At 42.0% G+C, this 20,877-nt stretch overlaps 2 protein-coding genes across 3 annotated transcripts in view; both read right to left on the bottom strand.

Moving 5' to 3' along the window:
* The window catches only part of nsun4 (NOP2/Sun RNA methyltransferase 4), a 181,782-nt gene that overhangs the window by 112,588 nt on the left and 48,317 nt on the right, over positions 1-20,877 (bottom strand). The gene's annotated exons all lie outside the window — the stretch shown is intronic.
* On the bottom strand, positions 3,424-5,823 carry gadd45aa (growth arrest and DNA-damage-inducible, alpha, a). Its single transcript, XM_076744040.1, has 4 exons — positions 5,674-5,823; positions 5,014-5,115; positions 4,622-4,844; positions 3,424-4,313 (listed from the first exon to the last, which is right to left on the bottom strand). The coding sequence occupies exons 1-4, from the start codon at positions 5,721-5,723 to the stop codon at positions 4,200-4,202; spliced, it is 489 nt and encodes a 162-aa protein (XP_076600155.1). The 5' UTR covers positions 5,724-5,823; the 3' UTR covers positions 3,424-4,199.

Genomic DNA, 20,877 nt, shown 5'->3' on the forward strand with positions numbered 1-20,877 from the left:
GGCCATTTCCTCTCATTAGTCGTTTGTTTATATCTCTCTCAGGATAGGAGAGACCTCGGGCCTCTCGCCATGGCTGTCAGAAACCAGAGAACACAAGAGGGCTAAATATAGAAAGAACCAAACCCTGATTTCCGCTCTTGGAGAGTAGGGGAACTATTTTGGGAAAATGTCTGCTTAGCCTGAGTCTGTTTTCATTCTCCGTCGGTGGCCACTCAGGTCTCTCTGACCTTGCTTCTGGCCAGCTGGAGGTTAAACAGCTTGTTCAGCTTTCTCCGACACACAATAGGAAGATCAGACAGGAATAATACTCATTGTCACCTATTGTAACTACTGCAAAAATACCTAACTGGATGTGAGAACTCCCACACTTAAAACTGACAAATGATGACATAACATTGTCACCTATTATTTAAGGGCTGTCTGAAATACAAAGAGACTGTATTTCTCACAGATTGTGCTGTTTTCCTTGAAACATCAAATGTTGCTGCAGGAAAAGCCAGGTGCATTCACATTGTGTAGACTGAAGAATACCTTCATTGATTGCCAAAGATAGCCCACACGGTGAAATACACCATAATGCATGCTTTTTAGCTAACCTTTTACTTTGTAGAGGTCTTCCTCTCATGCACAAATATGATACAGACTGCCTGGATATTCTCTGTAAGCATGAATGCCCCTGAAGGCCTGAAGCATGTCCCATACCAGAGCTCAGCCTCTGCAGTAATCCCAGGTTGTCATTGTGCAACAATGTGAGAATCACACGGGGGCATGTGGCCAGCGGCTGGCAGGCCCGCTCACTGACCATGTGCCTCACTGTGAAAATCTGCCCTGGCAGTTACAGTGTCAGTGTGTTGGAATGTGCTGATGTGGGGGAGAGGAAGGGGAGGGAGGAAGGACCGGAGGGTGAGGGTGGTGGGTGGAGGGTGTGGACTGCAGTGGCACCTCTGTTCCTCTGGTAGGCTCAGGCATTTGAGCCCTTTTTAACTCTGTAACTGCGTTTGCAGCCAGTTCTAACATAGAAGTTTATGATCCACTCAGAACCAGTGGTGTAAAGTAACGAAGTACTCAGGTATTTAAGAACAATTTAAAGGTATTTGTAATTTAATATTTTCCTTTATGCTACTTTATACTGCTACCCCACATTTCACAGGCAAATATTGCTCTTTCTACTTCATACTTTGATTTTGCATTTAAAACATGGTGCATTCCTTTATATGATACCCACTTAGGTGTTGCTTTTAATTGTACTGATTAGACATAATCAGGTCCGAGTTGTGCAAGGCTATGTTGTACTGAAGTGAGGTCATCATGTGCTAATCAGAATTGCGCATTTTTAACTTGTCCTGCAATAAAACTCACGTAAAATATAAAAGCATTTTTATGGTTAATTAAAGGATGTGGATCCCTCCTCCACCAGTGCCCATATATGACCTGTTTGCAGCGATGAATCACAACCTTCAAGGAAAATTCCACCCTAAAATGGAATGTGTGTTATGTTTTTGAGTTATATTTCTAAAATATCATTCAGTTCAGGGTTTGATGCTTTGATTTGCAGCTCAGTAAGACAGATGTCTTCATGTTGAATATCACACAGTATACCTTCAGTTTTGTGGTGGATTTTCCCTTTATGCTGCAATGCTGTTATCTTACCCTGACATTTACCTTTCCCCTCACACCAAGTGTAGTACTTGGATTTCTTTATACTCTTAATCTTTGGTGCAATGAAGGAGTCTTATACAACTCTATATGCATTAAACCACTGACTCGGGTTATACAATATGTTCCCCTCTTGCACCGTGACTTATCAGGTTATCAAACTCTGCTCTATTTTAGAAACACATAGATAATGCTGCACCTGAACATTGACCCACAATACATCACAGCCAGCAGGCACTAACACTGGTATGCAGACCACAACCTTTTTTGGACTGGCTTCACTGGAAGGCCAAATTGGCATTATAACACTTACATCAGCCCTCCACTGCTCCCATCTTAAAATATCCTTTTCCCTTCGATTACAACAATGCCACATGACATCAGCGTCACACCCTGCAGTCACACACCAGATAACCTTTTACACAGTGCTGACTGAAACCACTGGGACTGAAGAGCTTTTTCTAGGGCAAAGGAACACTCCGGGTGCCAGTGATTGCTTGTTTCAGCCACAGTTTTACATCATCTCACAAAGTAATAGGGTTCATTTGAACTCGAAGTGCGCATCCTTAATTCTTTGCTGTTTACAGACTTCATTAGTACTGCATATGTGTTACTATGTTGACCTCACACAGTACACCTAATGAACCTGGTTATGAACTTTAAGTGTAATAACAAATAATAATGATAATATCTGCAGATGGGTGTTTCTGGGTCATATAGTGAGTCACGACACCAACCTGCTCAAGGACACAGAATACCAGTTTCTGGTTCACCTAACCTGCATGTGTTTGAAAGAAAACCCCACGTAATGGAAAAACACATGGTGTGCTGTGGCCAGATTAACACAAAATAATACTGCTGACATTCAAGCCAACTGCAATGAATTAACAACAGGGGCACAGTAAAAATATATGGTGCTGTCACATATAATCACTTTTACTACTGATGCTATCTGCCAGATTTCATAAAGCATTTAATTTAGAAATGTCAAATAAAGTCACATGACCTCTCTCACATGACAAGCTGAACTGGGTTGTGCAACTCAAGGACAGCCTCTGCCTTCTCGTGATTATGACTCTGCACTTCTGGAGGGGATTGCCTGCCTTACATCAACCCAGTGACATCACTGACGTTCAACTCTCGAGAGATCACCTGTGTGTGCGTGTGTTAAGAGAAGGAGCCGGAGTAGAAGGAGCAGTTTAGACCAGCTTGCACAACAGATTGCATGCCAGTGCCTCCTTTACGAAAATTACCAAGCAGTTCCAGTCATGTGCTCTTCAGTAAGCTACACCACATATTCTGGTCCTGTGGGCAGAGACACAAATAACACGAAAACACCTGATGAAACCTCACTTGTCTTATGAATATTTTATGTGATATGTGAAATACGGATATTGTGTGCCCATATTCTCTCTTTCACTGTGCAAAGTGCAGTTGTCACATGCTCTCGGTTGCCACATGACTCTAGGAAGTCAGCTGGTGAAAAGGCAAACCAAACTGTCCAACAAATCACTGAGAATCGGTGAAAAGGGAACCTGTTTGGATGAATGAACATGGTCCTGCTGACCGAGGCAGAAGCCTGTGCAGAGAGAGCGCTGAGGATTATTGTTCTCTTCAGCTCAGAGATGGCAGCGAGGCCACAGAGGCCAACATGACCCCTGTGATCCGCACGTGACTCTTCTTTACAACTGCAACTGCTAAAGGTCATAATTCAGCTCAGCTTTGCTAAAATTTCCAGAAATGAAAAAGGAAAACACGTGCAATTCTGGCTCCAAGGAAAAAAAACTTTTTATTGACAGCAATACATATGTATTCAGATCTTGCAAATAGTTAAGGTATAAAATGCAACATAAATACACTTAAATATCATTAGAAATAACTTAAATTGTAACAAATGAATTATTTTACTTGTGGCAAAAAACCCAGCTGGCATAGGAAACACTAAATACACAGAATGTCTTCACTGGATGTGTAGCCCTTCCCTTTTTAAATTATGACAATAGCAACGTCAACATTAACTATTTAAATCAAATAAGTGAAGTTGAAAAAAGTCCAGTGTTTCAACAAGTGCTTTGTTTCTGCAGAGAGAGGCCGAGGCCTTGGTCCACTCAACAGCTCCATTTTCTGCTCTGTCCCCACTTGACTGACTCGTCACAGAGGCCTTACCACACATACATGATAGAATCCTTCTGTACAGTGTCCAGCTTCACATTAAAAAGCATACACGTGCTTTTTTTTTTGTTTTGTTTTTTTGAATTTCCACAGCATGACGATACAAGTGCCTCGCCATCTCATCTTGGTTGCCAAGGCTGACAGACGCAACTCCAAACAGTCCTGCCCAGCGTGGAAATCCATCCCCCTGCGCCTTTTTTTTCTCTTTTAAATACACCCCATGTAGAGACCGGGGTCGCTTTTTTCTTCCAAATTTTTCTTTTCAGCAGTGCTTTGGAATTTGATCTCTGGGTGGTAATGTGTCCATCAGGGTTCACACCACTCTTCCTGTGCAGATACCAGTCCTTTCACAGGTTGCTGCAGCTTGACGTTCATCGTTCAGGCAGGTTGATGATGGGTACCCACTGGTCCATACAGCGGCTCTCTCTGCAAAATCGGTTCACTTTGCTCAAAGCAGGGTCCTTCCATGACGTAGAATGTGGACTCTGAAAATATGAACATAAACAGAATAAATGATCAAAATGCATATATATCCAGTTATATAGTTTGCATTGCTCTCAGTAACAAATAATCCTGGTGTGTGTGCGAATGCAACTGTTTTCCCTCTGCTGGATTTCCTGAGAAGTCTTATGAGGGAGGAGTCATATTCATGTTTACCACATGCACAAGAACAAGTCCTGGCAAGTTACTCCCTGAACAACAGTTTCACTCACACACACATGTCTCCACATCTTGAATAAAATCATAATTATTTTGGCATAACACACATTGATTGATGAGAAAGGATACTTACTGTGACCAGGACACAGTGTAGGTCCATAGGTTCACCCCCACTCTGTTTGCCTCCTCCTCCACCCAGTATTTCTGCAAGGCGCCGGGTGTTGTTGACTCTCAGGATGTTGATGTCATTCTCACAGCAGAAAGCCTGAATGAGGGTAAAGTGGATCTGCAGGGCCACATCTTTCACATCTTCATCATCAGTGGCCAGGATACATAAAACCACATTATCGGGGTCTCTGAGGAGGAAAGGGTAAAAAAACATACATGCTTAGTCTATCTATGCTTTAAGACATTTAAGTATATGTCTTGCTAGACATAAGCAAGCAAACATGCACATTAGAGGATTTGTGAGAGGTCTCTAACAACTGTCAGTAACTCAGTGAGCAGATATGACTTTGTACTTACACATTGAGCGATTTGGCAGCCTCGTAGACTCCGACTGTAATGCCGCCCTGTGGTAACGCAGAGGTGAGGACTTCTTCCAGAGCTTTCGCCACTGAATCCATTCTGCGACACAGATGCAAACAATTTGATGTTAGCATCGTTACAACTATACAACAGAAACTTTCCACCGTCCGTTGTCTGGCTAACGTTAGCTGGACTGCTAGCTAACTACCCGGCATCGCTTCAAGCGACGTGCACAACTTTGTCTCGCCGCGAAAAGACAACTGTAAATCGTTTCTGACAGCTGTGGGACAGTGAAACGGCGTGTTTAAGACTACTCTGTCAGGTGTTCCCATACCGTTTTATTTACCTTTCACCGGTGCGCAGCGTCGTGTTAACAAGCTAGCGCTAGTTATCGAAAAGTGGAAAGTGTCTCGCGACAAGCTCTCAAAGAAGAGCAGTTAGCCGATCAGACGCTGCAGCGTTACTTTAATATCTCCATCAGCTGTAAAGACGCTATACATTAGTAATTAGGATAAAAATCACCACTGTCGTGCATCAATCTATTTAACGCATGTAATGTTGCTGCAAACAAGCAATTGTACCATAGCAGGTTAACATAAAATATGCATCGATGTTATATGAGAATAAATATGGTTCGTCATAATCCATAGGATTTACCTTTCTTGAGAATAATCCCCATTTAGTTCCTCAAATGTCATGTTGTACATAAAATCCAAATCCACCTCAGAGCAAAGAGTACTAATAGTCTAATAGTTATCCTGGTATCTTCTCGACTCTGTCTACAGTCCACTGTGTTGCAACTGGGAGATGAATCTGGCAACTTCACATTAAAGCTGCTGCGAAGTCGAATATTTGCATAACTGTGACCATTGGCCACAGTTATGTTTCGGGCGTGCTCTCAAACGTTATTGGAGAGACACACAGCAACAGGCGTGTCTGTCTCCAGCCGACTCATTACCGTAAGTACAGCTGCCTGCTGGCCTCGAACATTTGGACTAAAATAAAAACCTGTTCAGTGGCGTCTTATAATAACTTGTGCACATCTGTAACGTTCATCTCACTGGTGAACATCTAACTAGCATCTCCAAATCTTGCACCCAGACGCAGCTAGTTTGACAACATGGATGATTTCCGCCAAGAACAACCGGAAAACGAACAATAAACATACACCTTTGAACTCCATCGCTCAAAGTGAATCCATCTTTTCACACACAAAGCATTAAATAAAGTGATGAATAAAGAACTTGTTGCAGAACTCACCCTCGCTGCCGGACAGGACAGACCAGGTTTCAGGACGACTGCATGGCAACGGGACGCTTCGGGGAGAAACTGACCTCTGATTGGCCCGCGGTGAGCGTGCGAAAGCCCACCGAAACCCCGCGCGACATCCAAAGGACTGGCGCGAGAAAGACAGACGCACAGTGCCAAGCACAAACAAATTCCAGTAACACACCTGATCTGCGTCTGCTTGGCACAGTCAGTATAATCTCTGACTGTTCTTTTCCGTTAAATACCTCCTCTATCCTTTATGTAGGGCTGTTTTAATTACAGTTTGCATTTGAATACTGAAGTAAAGTGAATATAACACTTCTTCCTGCTCTGAATATGCCCATGAATATGTCCAGGGCCTATGGTCACCTGGGGGATGGGGAACTTGCTCAGATGGGATAAAATAAGATAAAAATTTAAATACAGAAATTGGGAGTGGGAAAATTTGCTTAAACAGTTAATGAATGATCAAAAAGTTGTAGATTAAATAATCACTTGTTTCAAATCGTGGCTAGATGAGTTCAGCCAGTTAATGCCACTCTCACTCAAAGAAAAGAAACAGGGAAGTGTGGATGTTATGGGATGTTCTGCTGCCCCTTTGTGGCTGCAGTCAAAACTCGCTGAGAAAAGGCTGCACACTCATTCACAGGACATCAGTAACGCATTGTGCAGAGCATTAAACATGACAGAAATGCTGTCTTTGTGCACAGGGTTAGTTGTTTGGGCCCTTTGATTCTAATACAACCTCACTCACTGTCACAGATGCTTAATGGATTTTAATCACACATGGTAGGAGATGATGAAACTGACTGAAAAAAAAATGTTCCATCTAATTCCACAGCTGTCCAGTAGGAGGCAGCACTACTACACCTCACACACATGAACTACATGACTACTTCCTCCCATGTTTCCCCGCTTATTACACTAGATTATTAGCTGATCACGTGCTGCTTTGTCACATGTAAACTCATGTCCATTTCTGAACAACCATCGGCACAAGTTCTTTCAGTTTTGTTCATCACATTGTATTTCTATTGAACCACTGCATTGAAGCAGTTGCTGTTGCTGCATGCAGCTGATCTTGTCTTTTTTAGATTTCACAGAACAGACTGAGCAATTCTAACAGCATGGCTGCATACCTCGACACAGGAGTTCATGAGTTTTCTTAGAAGATTAAATGAAAAGCACAATAAAATGGCAAATATAAACTAAACCAACGATGGTACATACAATACGTATTGGGAAAGTTCCAGTCAGTCATAACCTTAAGACTTGAGGGAACTGGGAAGTATAGGTCAGTGGACAGCTGGACAGATAAGGGTCAGCACCACTGAAGGCGACAGCGATCAGCTGATTGAGGGATGACAGTTTCAATGTCTGAGGGGAAATTTATTTCAACAATCTAAACATTGCTGACACCTTAAGAACAAATACATATCCACACAAAGACACACATAATTACAAATATATGGAGTTTTATGTGCATGCACACATACCTAAATACTATGTACATACAAACATGATGAGGTTGCACAGGAGGGATACTACTACTACTACTACTACTACTACTAGTAATAATAATAATAATAATAATAATAATAATCATGTGCTGTAGAAGGCATGGACAAAATAACAAGGACACTGGACAATGCAATGATTAAAGGAATCTGTTGTCATATGCATCAAAATGCCACCAGTACATTTCCATTGAATGACCAATACAATGTATGATGCATTCCCTCACAGTCTCACACGGATGAGAGAAACTGCTGCTTTCAAATGGAGGTGGTGTAACTTTCCGTGACGCAGATAGGACCTCCTGGCACTGGAACCAGAATTGGCTGTTTTTCTTTGATGAAAAGACACAGTAAGAATTTGACTTTATGTACCCTACAGATAGTGATCATGAAAGAAAGCATGACTTGTACAAGATCATTCGTCAAAAGTAAAAGCTCATTCTTCAGCACTGCTGTGACTTCCATTGTTAATGTTACTTACTTCACTTTTGATCCACTTGTGCTTTTTGCTGCTAATGGCTGTAAGCACACCGTGTGATGTTTCAAACATTTCCAATAACATGGCTTGAAAACAATGGCTCACTACGGTTAAAGATGAGGAAGACAGCATTGAAAGACAACCATGAACAATCTGAGGGAGACTCAGAGCATCTCCCGTACCACAGCACATTGATTTCACATTACATTACCTGTCTCAGAGTGCCAGGAGTTACAGCCAAAATCCAAAACACCCACAGAAGAATAAGGAGAATTGAGGAGAAAACAGAGAATATCCCAAGGGCATAACCCCAGCAGGGGTACTGGTAGATGTTGTTGTACTTGAATGCTGTAAACTATGAGACTAAAACCTGGCTGCCAGCATCCATCCACAATGCCCACAAAATATCCATTAATAGCTGATATATTTATTATTTCTAGCCTCATCTGTATTGTTTTTGTGTTTATTCTCCTCAGCATTGCTCATCTGTGTCACAGTTCAGCAGAATGTTGTACGACGAAGTACAATGTATTGTTTCCTTAAATACAGTATGATGTGACCTCAGAGGTTTTATTGGTCATCTGTGCCTGACAGACATATGTGACATAGACTGTCGATGTCATCTTAAAGTGCAGAGCATAGACCTGCATCAGCTGAAAGTGCATGTCTGCATTAAAGGGGCACACTGCCAGTTTGTTTTAGGAGAGGAAGAGAGACAGTTACTTATTTGCACATACAGCAGATATGAGCTGTTTTACTCATAGTGGACTGTCCCCTATATCTTGCTGTTTAGCCGCAAAACTACCTAATCCACTGTATTAATCAGCTAGTCGCCAACTTTGTCTGCTGTTTGATGCTGTGAGGTAAGGTACAGTCTTTCAGAGCTCCTTCTCAAAACAGCTGTCTGCTCTGCCTGGAAACCAGGGGCAGCGCTTGCTTTACAAAAAAAGAGAGATTTTCTTTTAAAAGGCTTACAGGATGGTGAGACAGGCAAAGGTCAAATCCAAAGAAATTAGTCCAAACAAGTGAACAAAATTAAGAGAGCTCTAGTTTTAATTACTCACCATCTCAGTACACAATCTCAGCAGGTTCTACATAAAAGTCTTGGTCTAATATTACATCAAAATCAACCTATTACCACAAGCACATTATGACCTATAAGAGTACTAATTCCTACCCTGTTTTGGACCCCTTGTGGATCCTGGCCTGGCCTTCACTGCGCATCCTCGGGCAGTGGCCATGATGCCTTTACTTCAACTCTGGGCTTCTCCTTCTTCATTATGATAATCTTCCTTGGAGTGGACAGTGAAGTAAAGTGTTATCATTCAGCCATATTTGAAATAAATTTCCTCTTATAAGACTTCCTTGGACTTCAGGCCTCATAGTGGCAAAATGACTTAATTGCAAGCATCAGTGCACTAAAAGTAAAAAATGATAACAGGAACCACTAATCTTTTACCCCCAGTTTGTGGGTCTGGAAGGCTTGGTGACATCCATATCAGACATGTTTCCATCCTTCTTTTTCACTGGTCATTGACGTAAACTACTTCTGCTGTTCCTCTGTGTTGTATCCTTCTTTATCGGCCTCCTCATGGTGACTGAGGTAAGAGTTCATTTGTTTAACCTGTTGCTGAAATGCTGTACCTGTCTATCAGTCTCGTTCTTTGTGTCAAATATGGTTTGCTTTTCAACAAAACTTTTTTTTGTTTGTTTCTCTCCCCATCTCGCTGTAGAGAGGACCTTATGTATTTCTGCTATTTGACCACTATGCTTGCACTGGAATGCCCATCATGTTTTTTGCCATATTGGAAACCATTTGTGTGGGATGGATATTTGGTGAGCAACAACATCATTTCATTTAAGGGAATCATACGTGGAAGTGACACATATGTTTTCAATAATGTGCATTTAAAAGTACAGTATATTAAACAAACCACCATTAAGACTGTAGATTCTGGCTTTGGTAAACCCTAAAGTATCGGTAACGCTTTAAACAATGTCATAATTAGTAACTGTGCCACTTTTTTGCAATTCAGATAAGACTCAGACTTCTGACAGATTCACACACTTTGAAATGATCAGCAGCCTATTTCAGTCTGTAACAATTAACTGAATATATGAGGTTATTTCACATTATTGTATGTGGTCAAATGCATGTGTGCTGCAGTGTGTGAGTATGTTTAATGTATATGTTTATGCCAGACAGAGAAGATCTGCACAGAAATCTCCGTATTTTTTTTCACCTTCGGTGAATAAATGAATAAATTAAGTAATTAAAGTAAATAAGTATTACAGTCATGTTCACTGGGGGTGAAAATGAAGCAGTTTTAACAGCAGGTTTTAGGCGTCGATCACCGATATGAAAAAGGAGGTAATAGATCTTGACACAGTTCTCCGATTTGTCCAGCAGAGGGGGATAGATGTTAGATATTAGATCACCAAGACAACCGTCCCATCCACTCAGCAGCCGTGAGAGACGCGTCTTATTATGTACATCACTGATCACAGTGTGTAGTTTTATGGCTTATTAGTGGGTTAATTTTGATTGGAGGTGCAGAAAGGCTGCTGTGTTAATTCACCTTCGTTCTCAGACATTGTTTGGTACATGGACAGATATTTAAAAATGCTCGAGGTTTAAACCAAACACACAAACAAACACACAAACACACAGTATCTTGTTTGGTGTTTGGTGAAAAATGCACACATTTTACTTTGTTTTTACTTTCATTTCATTCTTTTCAAAGGATCCACTTCACCAACATGCACCTGCAGCACATGAATTCATAGAGAGACACACACAACGTAACACACACCACCTCTGGATCCAGATATTAATAGACTGTTGGCACTTTGCCTTCATTGTGCCAGAGGGACAAAGGAAGCAGCAAAACAAAACAAAACAAAACAAAACAAAACAAAACAAAACAAAACAAAACAAACAAACAAAGAGAGAGAGAGAGAGAGAGAGAGAGAGAGAGAAAGAGAGAGAGAAACACCTGCTAGTGCTTTTCAGTACACCTCAGTAAGCATGATACAATAATGACGATGTCACAGCATCATTAACAATTCCCAGGAGATTCAGTCAGTGTCACCATGTACAGCTTCAAATACCTGCATCAACTGCATCTGGCCAACATCTGGCATGGATCAACAGTATATGGTATACTGTGTAGTATACTGTGTCTACTGTGTAAAGCTATTTGAGAATAAAAAGGAATGGGTTAATAATAATAATAATAATAATAATAATAATAATAATAATAATAATAATAATAATAATAATAATCATCCATAAATTCAAATACGTAAATAAGTAAATAAGTATAAGTAATAATTCTTCATCAGGAAAGTGAATTTATAAAAATCTACTCTTCTGTATTAATGTGAAATGTGGATTTCTCATTTAGGCATAAAATAGTCCAATAGAATTGACCTGACTTTTATCTTTTTACTGACCGTCAGTGAATCTGTGGCATTTATTACACAAAACTGAGGTGACTGTGTGTGTTCAGAAAGTCTGAAGTGGTAGACACTGTTTATTTGACTCCACAGCAAATTTTCTTTCTTCTTTCACTTTTATTTCTGTTCTGTCTGTTGACCTTCATGTCATATTTCAAATATCACTGAGCACCTACAATATTAACATCTCCCAAAACCTAATACTGAGTTAAAACGTCACAGTGACTTTGAGGAAAAAAAATCGGAATCATATTTTTTCAAGATCCACCTGATAAACATAAAACTGAATTGAAACTGAAAAAAAAACAAAACAAACGCTTGTGTATCTGACAGGCCTACAATTTATCTGGGGACATTTTCCAATAATGTACTTTTCTTTGCAAATTTAACACGGACCCACCACTGGGAGAAAAATGGGACAAGGTGTGCAAGCTGAAAGCCTTAAGACTGTGTGACAACCGTGATAAATGCAGCAGGCGCTGACATGGCTATGGAAAAAGACAAAAGATACCTTTGTCTTGTCACGATAATCCTAATCTGTCTGAAGATAGGGCCACATTAGAGAGAGCGAGAGAGAAAGGAAGAAAAAACACACAGAGGAATGGAAGCAGCTTCCTGGTCAGCAGTGATAAATGTTGCTACATCAGAAACGGCGCTCAGTATGATGTTTCTCTCTAATGGCCTGATTGCTCAATTAATTCTGCAGCCCGTTCTTTGCCAGCCCCCTTTAATGTGGAAACAGCTATATTTTCTCCCAGATTAGTATAGATACAGGCTGACAGTCTGCACTGCTCAAGGTATTTGTGAGGTATAATTCATTCATAATGCCACAATGCGCCCCATCTATCATCTCAGGTTTTTCATCCGCTAACTTGCCGCTTGTTCCCTCCTCTCATTCCAAGCTCCTGGCTCTTCTGGGGCGGGTGGAGGTGGTGGTGGTGGTGTTGGTGGAGGGAGCAAACTCAACCCTGAATGGTGTGTGTGTGTGTTTGTATACGTGTGCATGCATATGTGCGATTTAGCAAGGTGAGATGTGTGAAGTGTTGGGATATGAATTGCATGTGTGTGGGGTGGGGGGTGGCTGGGGTGGTGGGGCATGCAAGGTTGTGAGGTCGGCAGCTTCTCCTCTCCTGATGAATTAGCTGGCATATGCAAGCGATGAATTACCAGGCAAGGAGAGTCAATTATCCAAAGGAAAAAAAAAAAGCGAAACATGGACCCTTTGCCTGTGGCCCCAGGGTCGCTTTTCCAATTCAGAGAGTGATTTTCCCAAAATGTAGAGGGGAAGAGAAGAGAAGCAGCCTTGAAGGAGCGAGGGTGGGATGATGAGGAGTTGGGGGGGCTGAATGAAACACAATATATGTGTGTCCCTCATCCCACACTCCTCACCCCCCCCCCCCCCCCCCCCCCTCGTCAAATCCAGAAGGCAAAGCACAGTGTGAAAATGCAAAAGGCTATTATCAGGCCTTCAGAGTGCACAAATGCCACTTATGATGGATGAGTGTGGGATTTAGAAAGGCCTCCTGTCAAACACCGGCCGTTTCCCCTCCTTAACTGGCCCTCTCTTTTTCCGTACTTGTCTCTTGTATCAAAACCACATCAGGCCCCTGGTTGAAACAGGCCTAAGTGGAAGACATTTGTAATATATTGAAGCGGGTGCACACGTATGCTCAGACTGTCCCCTGCTGTTTTTGCCACTTAATTTCTAACCTCCTTTGTAGAGGAGAGAGAAAGAAGGAGAGTTGGTGGTTTTTAACGTGTCTGAGAACAAGAGGTTTCACGTCACAAGCTGCCCGAGTGACACTGCTTCAGAGTGGCACTGAGGGAATGAGGGTACTTGTGGAAATTTAAACTGGTTTTGAATGTTTGCAAATGTGTTTTAATGATGGAAATCTACACACAGCACCAGTGAAGAGAGATCTTACTGCCGTGTGTCAGAGAAGAGGAGGGAGAAGAGGAAGTCCTACTTTATGAAACAAAAGCAAAGTGCAGCATGGAGGAGAGATCAGTCAAGAGATTTCAAAGAACTGCTTTATTTTTTATGCAGAAACAGACAATAACTCTCTGCGTCTACGATATCGTATACACTGACGCATATCCAAATCACTGGATGAACCTGGCCGCGAGCGTTTATCTTTCAAAGAGTTGCTTTTGATGGACCAATTTAATCTCAGTGATTGGACTCGCAGTGTAACCAAACTGCTTTAACACTCTAAGAGAAAAGAGGATAATATAAGCTCACAGAGGGCCAGCGCAGCCAAACGTCATTAACAGTTTTAAACCCAGACTTTACGAGTGCCAAAAGAAAACACAATACCATTAACAAAAGACTCTTAAGTTGGAAGAATGAATGCAGATGTACAGTAGAGTGAATCAAACACTTGGAGAGAGTTTCATCTGAGATGGAAAAGAGGGATATAAGAATAAAACAAAGGACAATTATATCCTGAGGTTTAGCTGGCAGCAAAAATGGCCTCTGCAGTATTATGAAAGTGACTCTTTAAACGAAGCAGTGACACAAAGTCAAGAACATGAGAGGCTCAACACTGCAGCACAGTGAGCAGATATCTACAATGGCAGCGAAATTATTATCAAATGCAGCAGAAGTGAAATGCTCAGAATTTTCTTCCAGCATCAGTTACAGAAGGTCTAACAGCACCTGTTAATATTTCTAAAAATAATCCAGTGATCCCAACCAGGGGTGGGCTAACCCATAGGCTGCTTCTGCAGGGATACGGACAGAGACATGGACACGTTTCCCACCAACCTGAGCCAGTGTTAACACTTTAGCACCACACGCTGTGACTGAGAGTATGTTAAAACTAGTCAGCAAGTGAGCTGTAAAGACCAAGTAAAGAGTAAAAAGTACTGGATATTTGGGTGAAATGTCCAACTTCTGCTACTGCTACTTCATGGAAATATAAAATGTAAACCAAACCAACCGAAATCTAAACAGTAGCTCTCAAAACAAAGGAAGCAGATAGTGATATAATGAAAAGTTCATGTATGTGTTCCTCGTGTTCATGTCCAAACTAGCTTCTGTAACTCAGTTCAATCTAACACTCACAATTTCTCTCTGAAACACTGAAGCATGTTCCTGGTGTTTATTGTTCATATTCTCAGACAACTTAGAATCCACTGCAGCACTCACCATTAGAAGCTGAAGCCTCTTTGGTTGTTAAATGATGAGTAGTTTGCAAGCACAGAAAAAAAAAACTACATCTCCCATGAGTGTACTGGTTCATGTCGTGGTAACTCTCTGCTGTCTAAGAACTGTTCAGTCCTCTGTGTCCTGCTGGTATTCCAGACATGTGTGAAGTCCTTGACTCGATCATGTGTCAGTGGGATACTGAATGAAGCTTTCTTACCTCTAAAAGTTCCCGTTTCACTTCGACTCTCTGTAAGAGAAGACGGGTAAAATCCATGAACCTGTGAGAAACTCTGAATCAGGTGAGTGCATTGGCTGTACAGAAGCTAACAGTGAGGACACGCAGGTTGTGCCCAAGCTATTAACAGTCTACACATGGTGGGTTTTTAAGGCTGATTCTGATTTAGTCAATGATGAATGAGTCAATATGTGATGTTAAAAATGCACTATAATAAAATGACTGTGTTTCTCCACTTGAATTATAGTTCTGTCAGTGTGGACAATTCTTTTTCATCTAGACCATCATGTGGACAGATAAAAAAAAATTAAGAAACTGAAGAGTTAAAAAATTATAACATGCTATTCTAAAAATTTTGGAGAGTGTGGTGGTCTCAGGTCTTTGTATTTAGAGAGTCGTCTCTTGCTTACACACACTGATTTCAGCGCAGCTTTCCAGACAACCTAGTGCTGCATCTCCGCTACTCTCTACTGTCAGTTCTCCTCTGGGACTATCAGCTCCTTCACTTCCTCTATTACCCCCTCACACACCCTTACATCCTCCTACACACACTCACACACACATCACCTCCTTCCTGCCCCGCGGCGACATGCACTCCACAATGGAGAACAGAGTGGTTTGGGAAATGATGGCCATTTATAACTGCCTGACGCCATATCCCACCACCACACACACACACACACACACACACACACACACACACACACACACACACACACACACACACACAGAGTTTAGTGCTGGGGTAGCGATGGAGAGATGGGAGACAAAGGGAGAATACACTCCTCTCATGGCTAATGTCACAAACACATTAACACTTAACTGCACAGATGAGCGCTGCGCAAAAGTGTCGCATCACATGCGAACACTGTGTTTCTTAGATGACTGTGGGATATGTGTGTATGTGTGTGAGAGAGAGAGAGCATACAGGAGCATGTGTGTGTATGTAAAATGAGGGAGTGATTTGATTTGATAACAGACAACAGATATCATATCACTGTTCAGCTGTCAGCACTTTATTAAGGTGCTCAGCAGTGACAGGTGAAGTGAGATCTCCAGCCTGTCTCAACAGTGTAGCCCTATACACACACACACACACACACACACACACACACACACACACACACACACACACACACATGCAGTGAGTGCATACATAATAAAAACATAAACATGTCAGTTAAAAGGTTTCATGGTCTGGTAAGGTCTTTGGTTTTGTAAATGTTTGAAGAATCTCGTGTCATTCGGGTGATTTGGCTCATGGTTAACATCTAAAACAGTCCCTATCACTTCTTGATACTTCCTACTTCACTTCCTAGCCCTCTACACAGACTGTGGTGCAAGCTTTTGTTTCTGCATGTTAAAAGCAATAATTTTAAGTAGTAAAATAATGAACATAGGCTCCTGCTCATGACTCAGTGGTGAATTTCTTGTTTCCAGTGAACAGGATGAGGATATAAGACGGGAATGGATGACACAGATCCAGTGATTTTATGGTATTTAGGCTGCTCACGGCCGACTTTCATAAGAAGCTGGTTATTACGTCAATGTTTGTGTGTGTGCATAGATCTGTATTTCTGTGAATGTGTGTGTGGCCTCAGCCTGTCAGCGGGCTGGATGGGCTGTCACTTTCTTAATTGCCTGAGCGTGACCCCGCCCTGTTCTGCTCACCTGGCTAATTACTGTGTCTTTCCAGCCAAGAGATTGAAATGAATTTCGAGTCCGTTCAAGCTTCATTGGTATGAAAAGTGAGGTTACTGACACTGTCATAATTCAGTACAGTACAGCAGGTTTGTCCTTCTAGTGATATTCTGCTATGAGAGTTGAGATGATAAAAGCCATATCAACCTGATAAACTGATTTGGTGTCATAATTCAAAACTCTTTTCAGCTGCTGCAGTTTGTAGTAAGTGTGAGAAAAATGAAAAACACTGGAATGGTGCTTTAAACTTTGTGCCATGAAGGAATGGCAGCAGAAAAGGAGTCACTCCCTCTGAATCCAAAACTAAAATCCACAAAAACACAAGTTCAAGAACACAATCAGCTACACAACAGGGGAAAAAGTTCCGCTGAAGGCTGAGAAGTGATTAAAAAAAAAACAAAAGGAGGTGAGAAACAGAGCAGGTTGAATTGAATAAGATTGGAGCCATGCAAATGAAATGCTAATGTGATGCTAATGAGCAGAGGGAGGGAGGGGGAGAGGGAGGGGGAGAGTGTCAGGTAGGAGGTAAAGTTTGGTTAGAGAGCGAGCTGGCGAGACAGCAGGCAAATGGGCAACGCTTGGGTGAGCAGTGAGCGAGCTACCCATGATGCCGCGATGAGAGAGGGAACATTAAGCGATAGAAAGATGGAGAGAGGAAGATGCTCGGAGGAAAGGCCCCATGGGCTAATGAATGCTGATTAATTCCCAGTTTACATTTCACAACTTTATTGTGTCTCTTTCCCATGGTGCACATTCTCCATCAACACCATCGTTCTGTCGGTTAAATCAATTGCATTCTTTGCCCATTAGTTTGTACTTGCTCGTCTTTTAAAGCCCCATTAAACTCAGGCTTAATTTTGAAGCACTGGTCTCTCAGTCACACTGCAGCAAAGTAAATCCTCAGCTTGGCCTTGCTGTTTGCTGTATTTGGGAAGCTTGTCCTCCTTTGTCAGCTTCTACTGTATTCTTCATTTTCAACTCATGGAACTCCATTGGCCTTGACAGCTGCATTCATACTATGTGCAAACTGATTTGTGTTCATCTATCAGAAAATGTATTTGGGGATATGCACCATTAAAGCACAATATCTACTGGCATGATAAGAGCCTTCAGGTGTCCTTAGGAGCCCCTGTATCAATATTTTAAGTTCATCTTGGTGCTTATCAAGTTACATACTCATGTATTTAATCAAATTACCACACATCAGATGTGGAGCCAGCAGTGAAAACAAAGAAAAACTATATTCACTGCATATAAACAGGGAGGAAATTGGGTTTTATGGGGCACAGCAGCTCATACCCCCCTGGAACTCCTGACAGGTTAATCTGGGCCATTAACCCAATGTTAATCCAATAAAATTACACAGATAAAGACATCATAACATTCAAATCCTTAAAAACTGTTTTGTGCAATAAATAAAGCAATAAAGTGGAATTACTCAAAAAAGTTGTCCTGTGCTGACTGGAATCAGTGCATGTTGGTAGGTGAGCACTTCCACTCTTTGAAAAACAGTTACCCACCTCTGAATGCAAGTAACAAATCCTTTGTTATCAAGCTGGCCTGCAAGAAACATCTCATGAGGGGTACAGACATAGCAATGACACTGGTTACTGATGGATTTCTAAACTTTGAAACGTTCAACTGTCTGTATGCTGCAAAGCATCCAATTCACCAAAGAAAATAAAGTGAACTTTACCACTATTTAAACTTCACTTTTTTTCATTGCGTTCATGCAAGACATGACCTTTTTACCATTTTGAGTCTTTATGTTTTGATGTCTTCCAACACAATCCTTTAACTAAACCACCTCATGACATAAAAGACAAAATAATACAAAATGTATTTAACTCAAATAACTAACAAAGCCTGTCCTGCTCATCATTAGCATCACTATATGAACGTGGCTTGAAGTCAGTCTGTCAGAGAGACTGTGTTAATGGTGCCACTCCATCTCCTCTGACACAACACTCACAGCTGCTTCATCTGCTCCTGTCAGTGTCTCCGAGTTAAAGACCTTGTGAAGAGACAAAGAGCAAATATCTTTTTGTATGCCCGTCGAGTTTTCCACAGCTTTTACAGACACACACACACACACACACACACACACACACACACACACACACACACACCAGGGCTGGGAGGGAAGAGCGTGCAGTAACAGAAAAAAGTGATCATCTGCATCCCCCTGATGTGATGGAGGTGAGAAAGAGCATCTCAATGGCAGACGAGCACGAGGAGGGAAAATGACAATATTTAAAATAGGAGACACAACTCCATTTCTTTTTGAACAAAATATTAACGATCTTTCATTTGGATCTCATCACGGATGCGGCCGGGAGAAAATTGCATTCTGTGTGGCAGAAGTCTGGGGAAGACATGAGACAGGATAATAGCCAATAGGTGTTTGGAGAGAGGGCGTCAGAATGAATGAGAGAGAAAGACAGAGAGAAACAGAATTGACAAATTCCCATGATGGGTATGCTGTGAGAGAAGGAGGGGGGAGGAGGGGGGGGGGGGTTGAAGAACGGGGGGGAAGAAAGGGGGCAGAAAGATTGGAAATTGAAATTTATGACATTGAAAATGACTATGACGGAGACAGAGCCAGGTCCCGCTTTGCTCTCCCCTCTTTGGTAGCAGTCAACCTTGCAATGAGGGCAGATCAAACAAAAATAGGCTGTTAGGGGGGCATGGGAGGGGAGGGGAGGGGGGGAGGTGAGGTGGCGGGTGCTGAGCACTGTGGATGGGATGAGAGAGGGGGAATGAAGGAGGGAAAGCAGCAGCGAAGGTGGAAGGATAGAGGGATGGGAGGGAGGTATAGACAGAAGTGAAGGGGGACATTAAAGGAGGAAATGATGATGTTGTCAGTGAGCGATGTAAATCGCGGCGGCTACATAGTCAACAGATACAGTCGGCTGGCTGTGCAGGCCAGGGCCTGTCTCAGCTGCAGTGGCACTGACAAATGGAATATTTTCGGAGGACTTAATCAGAGGAAAATGGGCTTTCATCTGCTCGCCTACCCGCTCTGCCGCTCGCACAGAGAAATGATTGCCTGTCGCTCTTCCTCTCCCTGTCTCTTTCTCTCTCACAGTCATTGAACGTGGCCACTGAACCCTGCAGAGGTTACAAAAAGAGAATTTATCAGTCGTGTTTTACAAAAGGATACAGGGACGCACGCAGCCACGCTCCCTCCATAATGGACTTTGATTTGAGAATGCTGACAGCTGGTTTTGTTTTGCTTAAATGCTTCCACAAACTGACAGAAGACATTTTAAAAGCAGCAGAGACAGATTAAAATGCTCGTATACACTCACATACACCGAAACTTTTTTTCTGTGTGAGTTTTCAGTGACCGGATAAACACTAATAAATCTGTCTGCTGGCCTCAGTAATCAGTCATCCATCAGCTGTCCAGAGGAAAAAGCACAACTTTTAGTGCTGTGATATATTTCAAACACACTAATCATCCACTCAACAAAGCCTGTTACTTGTCATGAAGGCCTCATTTCCTACAGTTGTGTTTGATGTAGTGCCTTGGCCGCCCCGTCCGCAGGCCCACAGCAGCAGCAGATAGGCCTCCACTGAACAGACAACAGTGACATGATCTATTTCTCCCGTGATGAATGTACCAATCTGCTGCCCTGCTGCCCTGTCCGCCTAATTTGTTATGATGTGACACCATCGAGACTCTTTTCTATGATGATGAACTTGCTGCTAGTGTGTACCAGCAGGTAAGTGGGATGAAAACGTCAGGATGCTCTATGATGCCAGTGAAGCACTTGATACCGAAATGATACCATAAACATTTTCTCAGGTACAGTAGGGGGACCCCGCTGCCCCCACAAAGCTGCTTTCCTCCCTCAGGATATCTACAACCCTGATTCCAAAACAGTTTGGATGTTGTGTAAAAACCCCAAATAAAAAAACAAAAAACAAAAAACAGGATACAATTATTAACAAATGAATTGTGTTTACTGACAATGGTTTTACGAAATGTTCCTGAGCCCGTGTTGAGCAGCTGAGTCTTTCTGGGACGCGCCTTTCACACCCAATC

Source organism: Chaetodon auriga, chromosome 12, assembly GCF_051107435.1.
Source record: "Chaetodon auriga isolate fChaAug3 chromosome 12, fChaAug3.hap1, whole genome shotgun sequence".
In the NCBI taxonomy this organism is placed as follows: Eukaryota; Metazoa; Chordata; class Actinopteri; order Chaetodontiformes; family Chaetodontidae; genus Chaetodon; species Chaetodon auriga.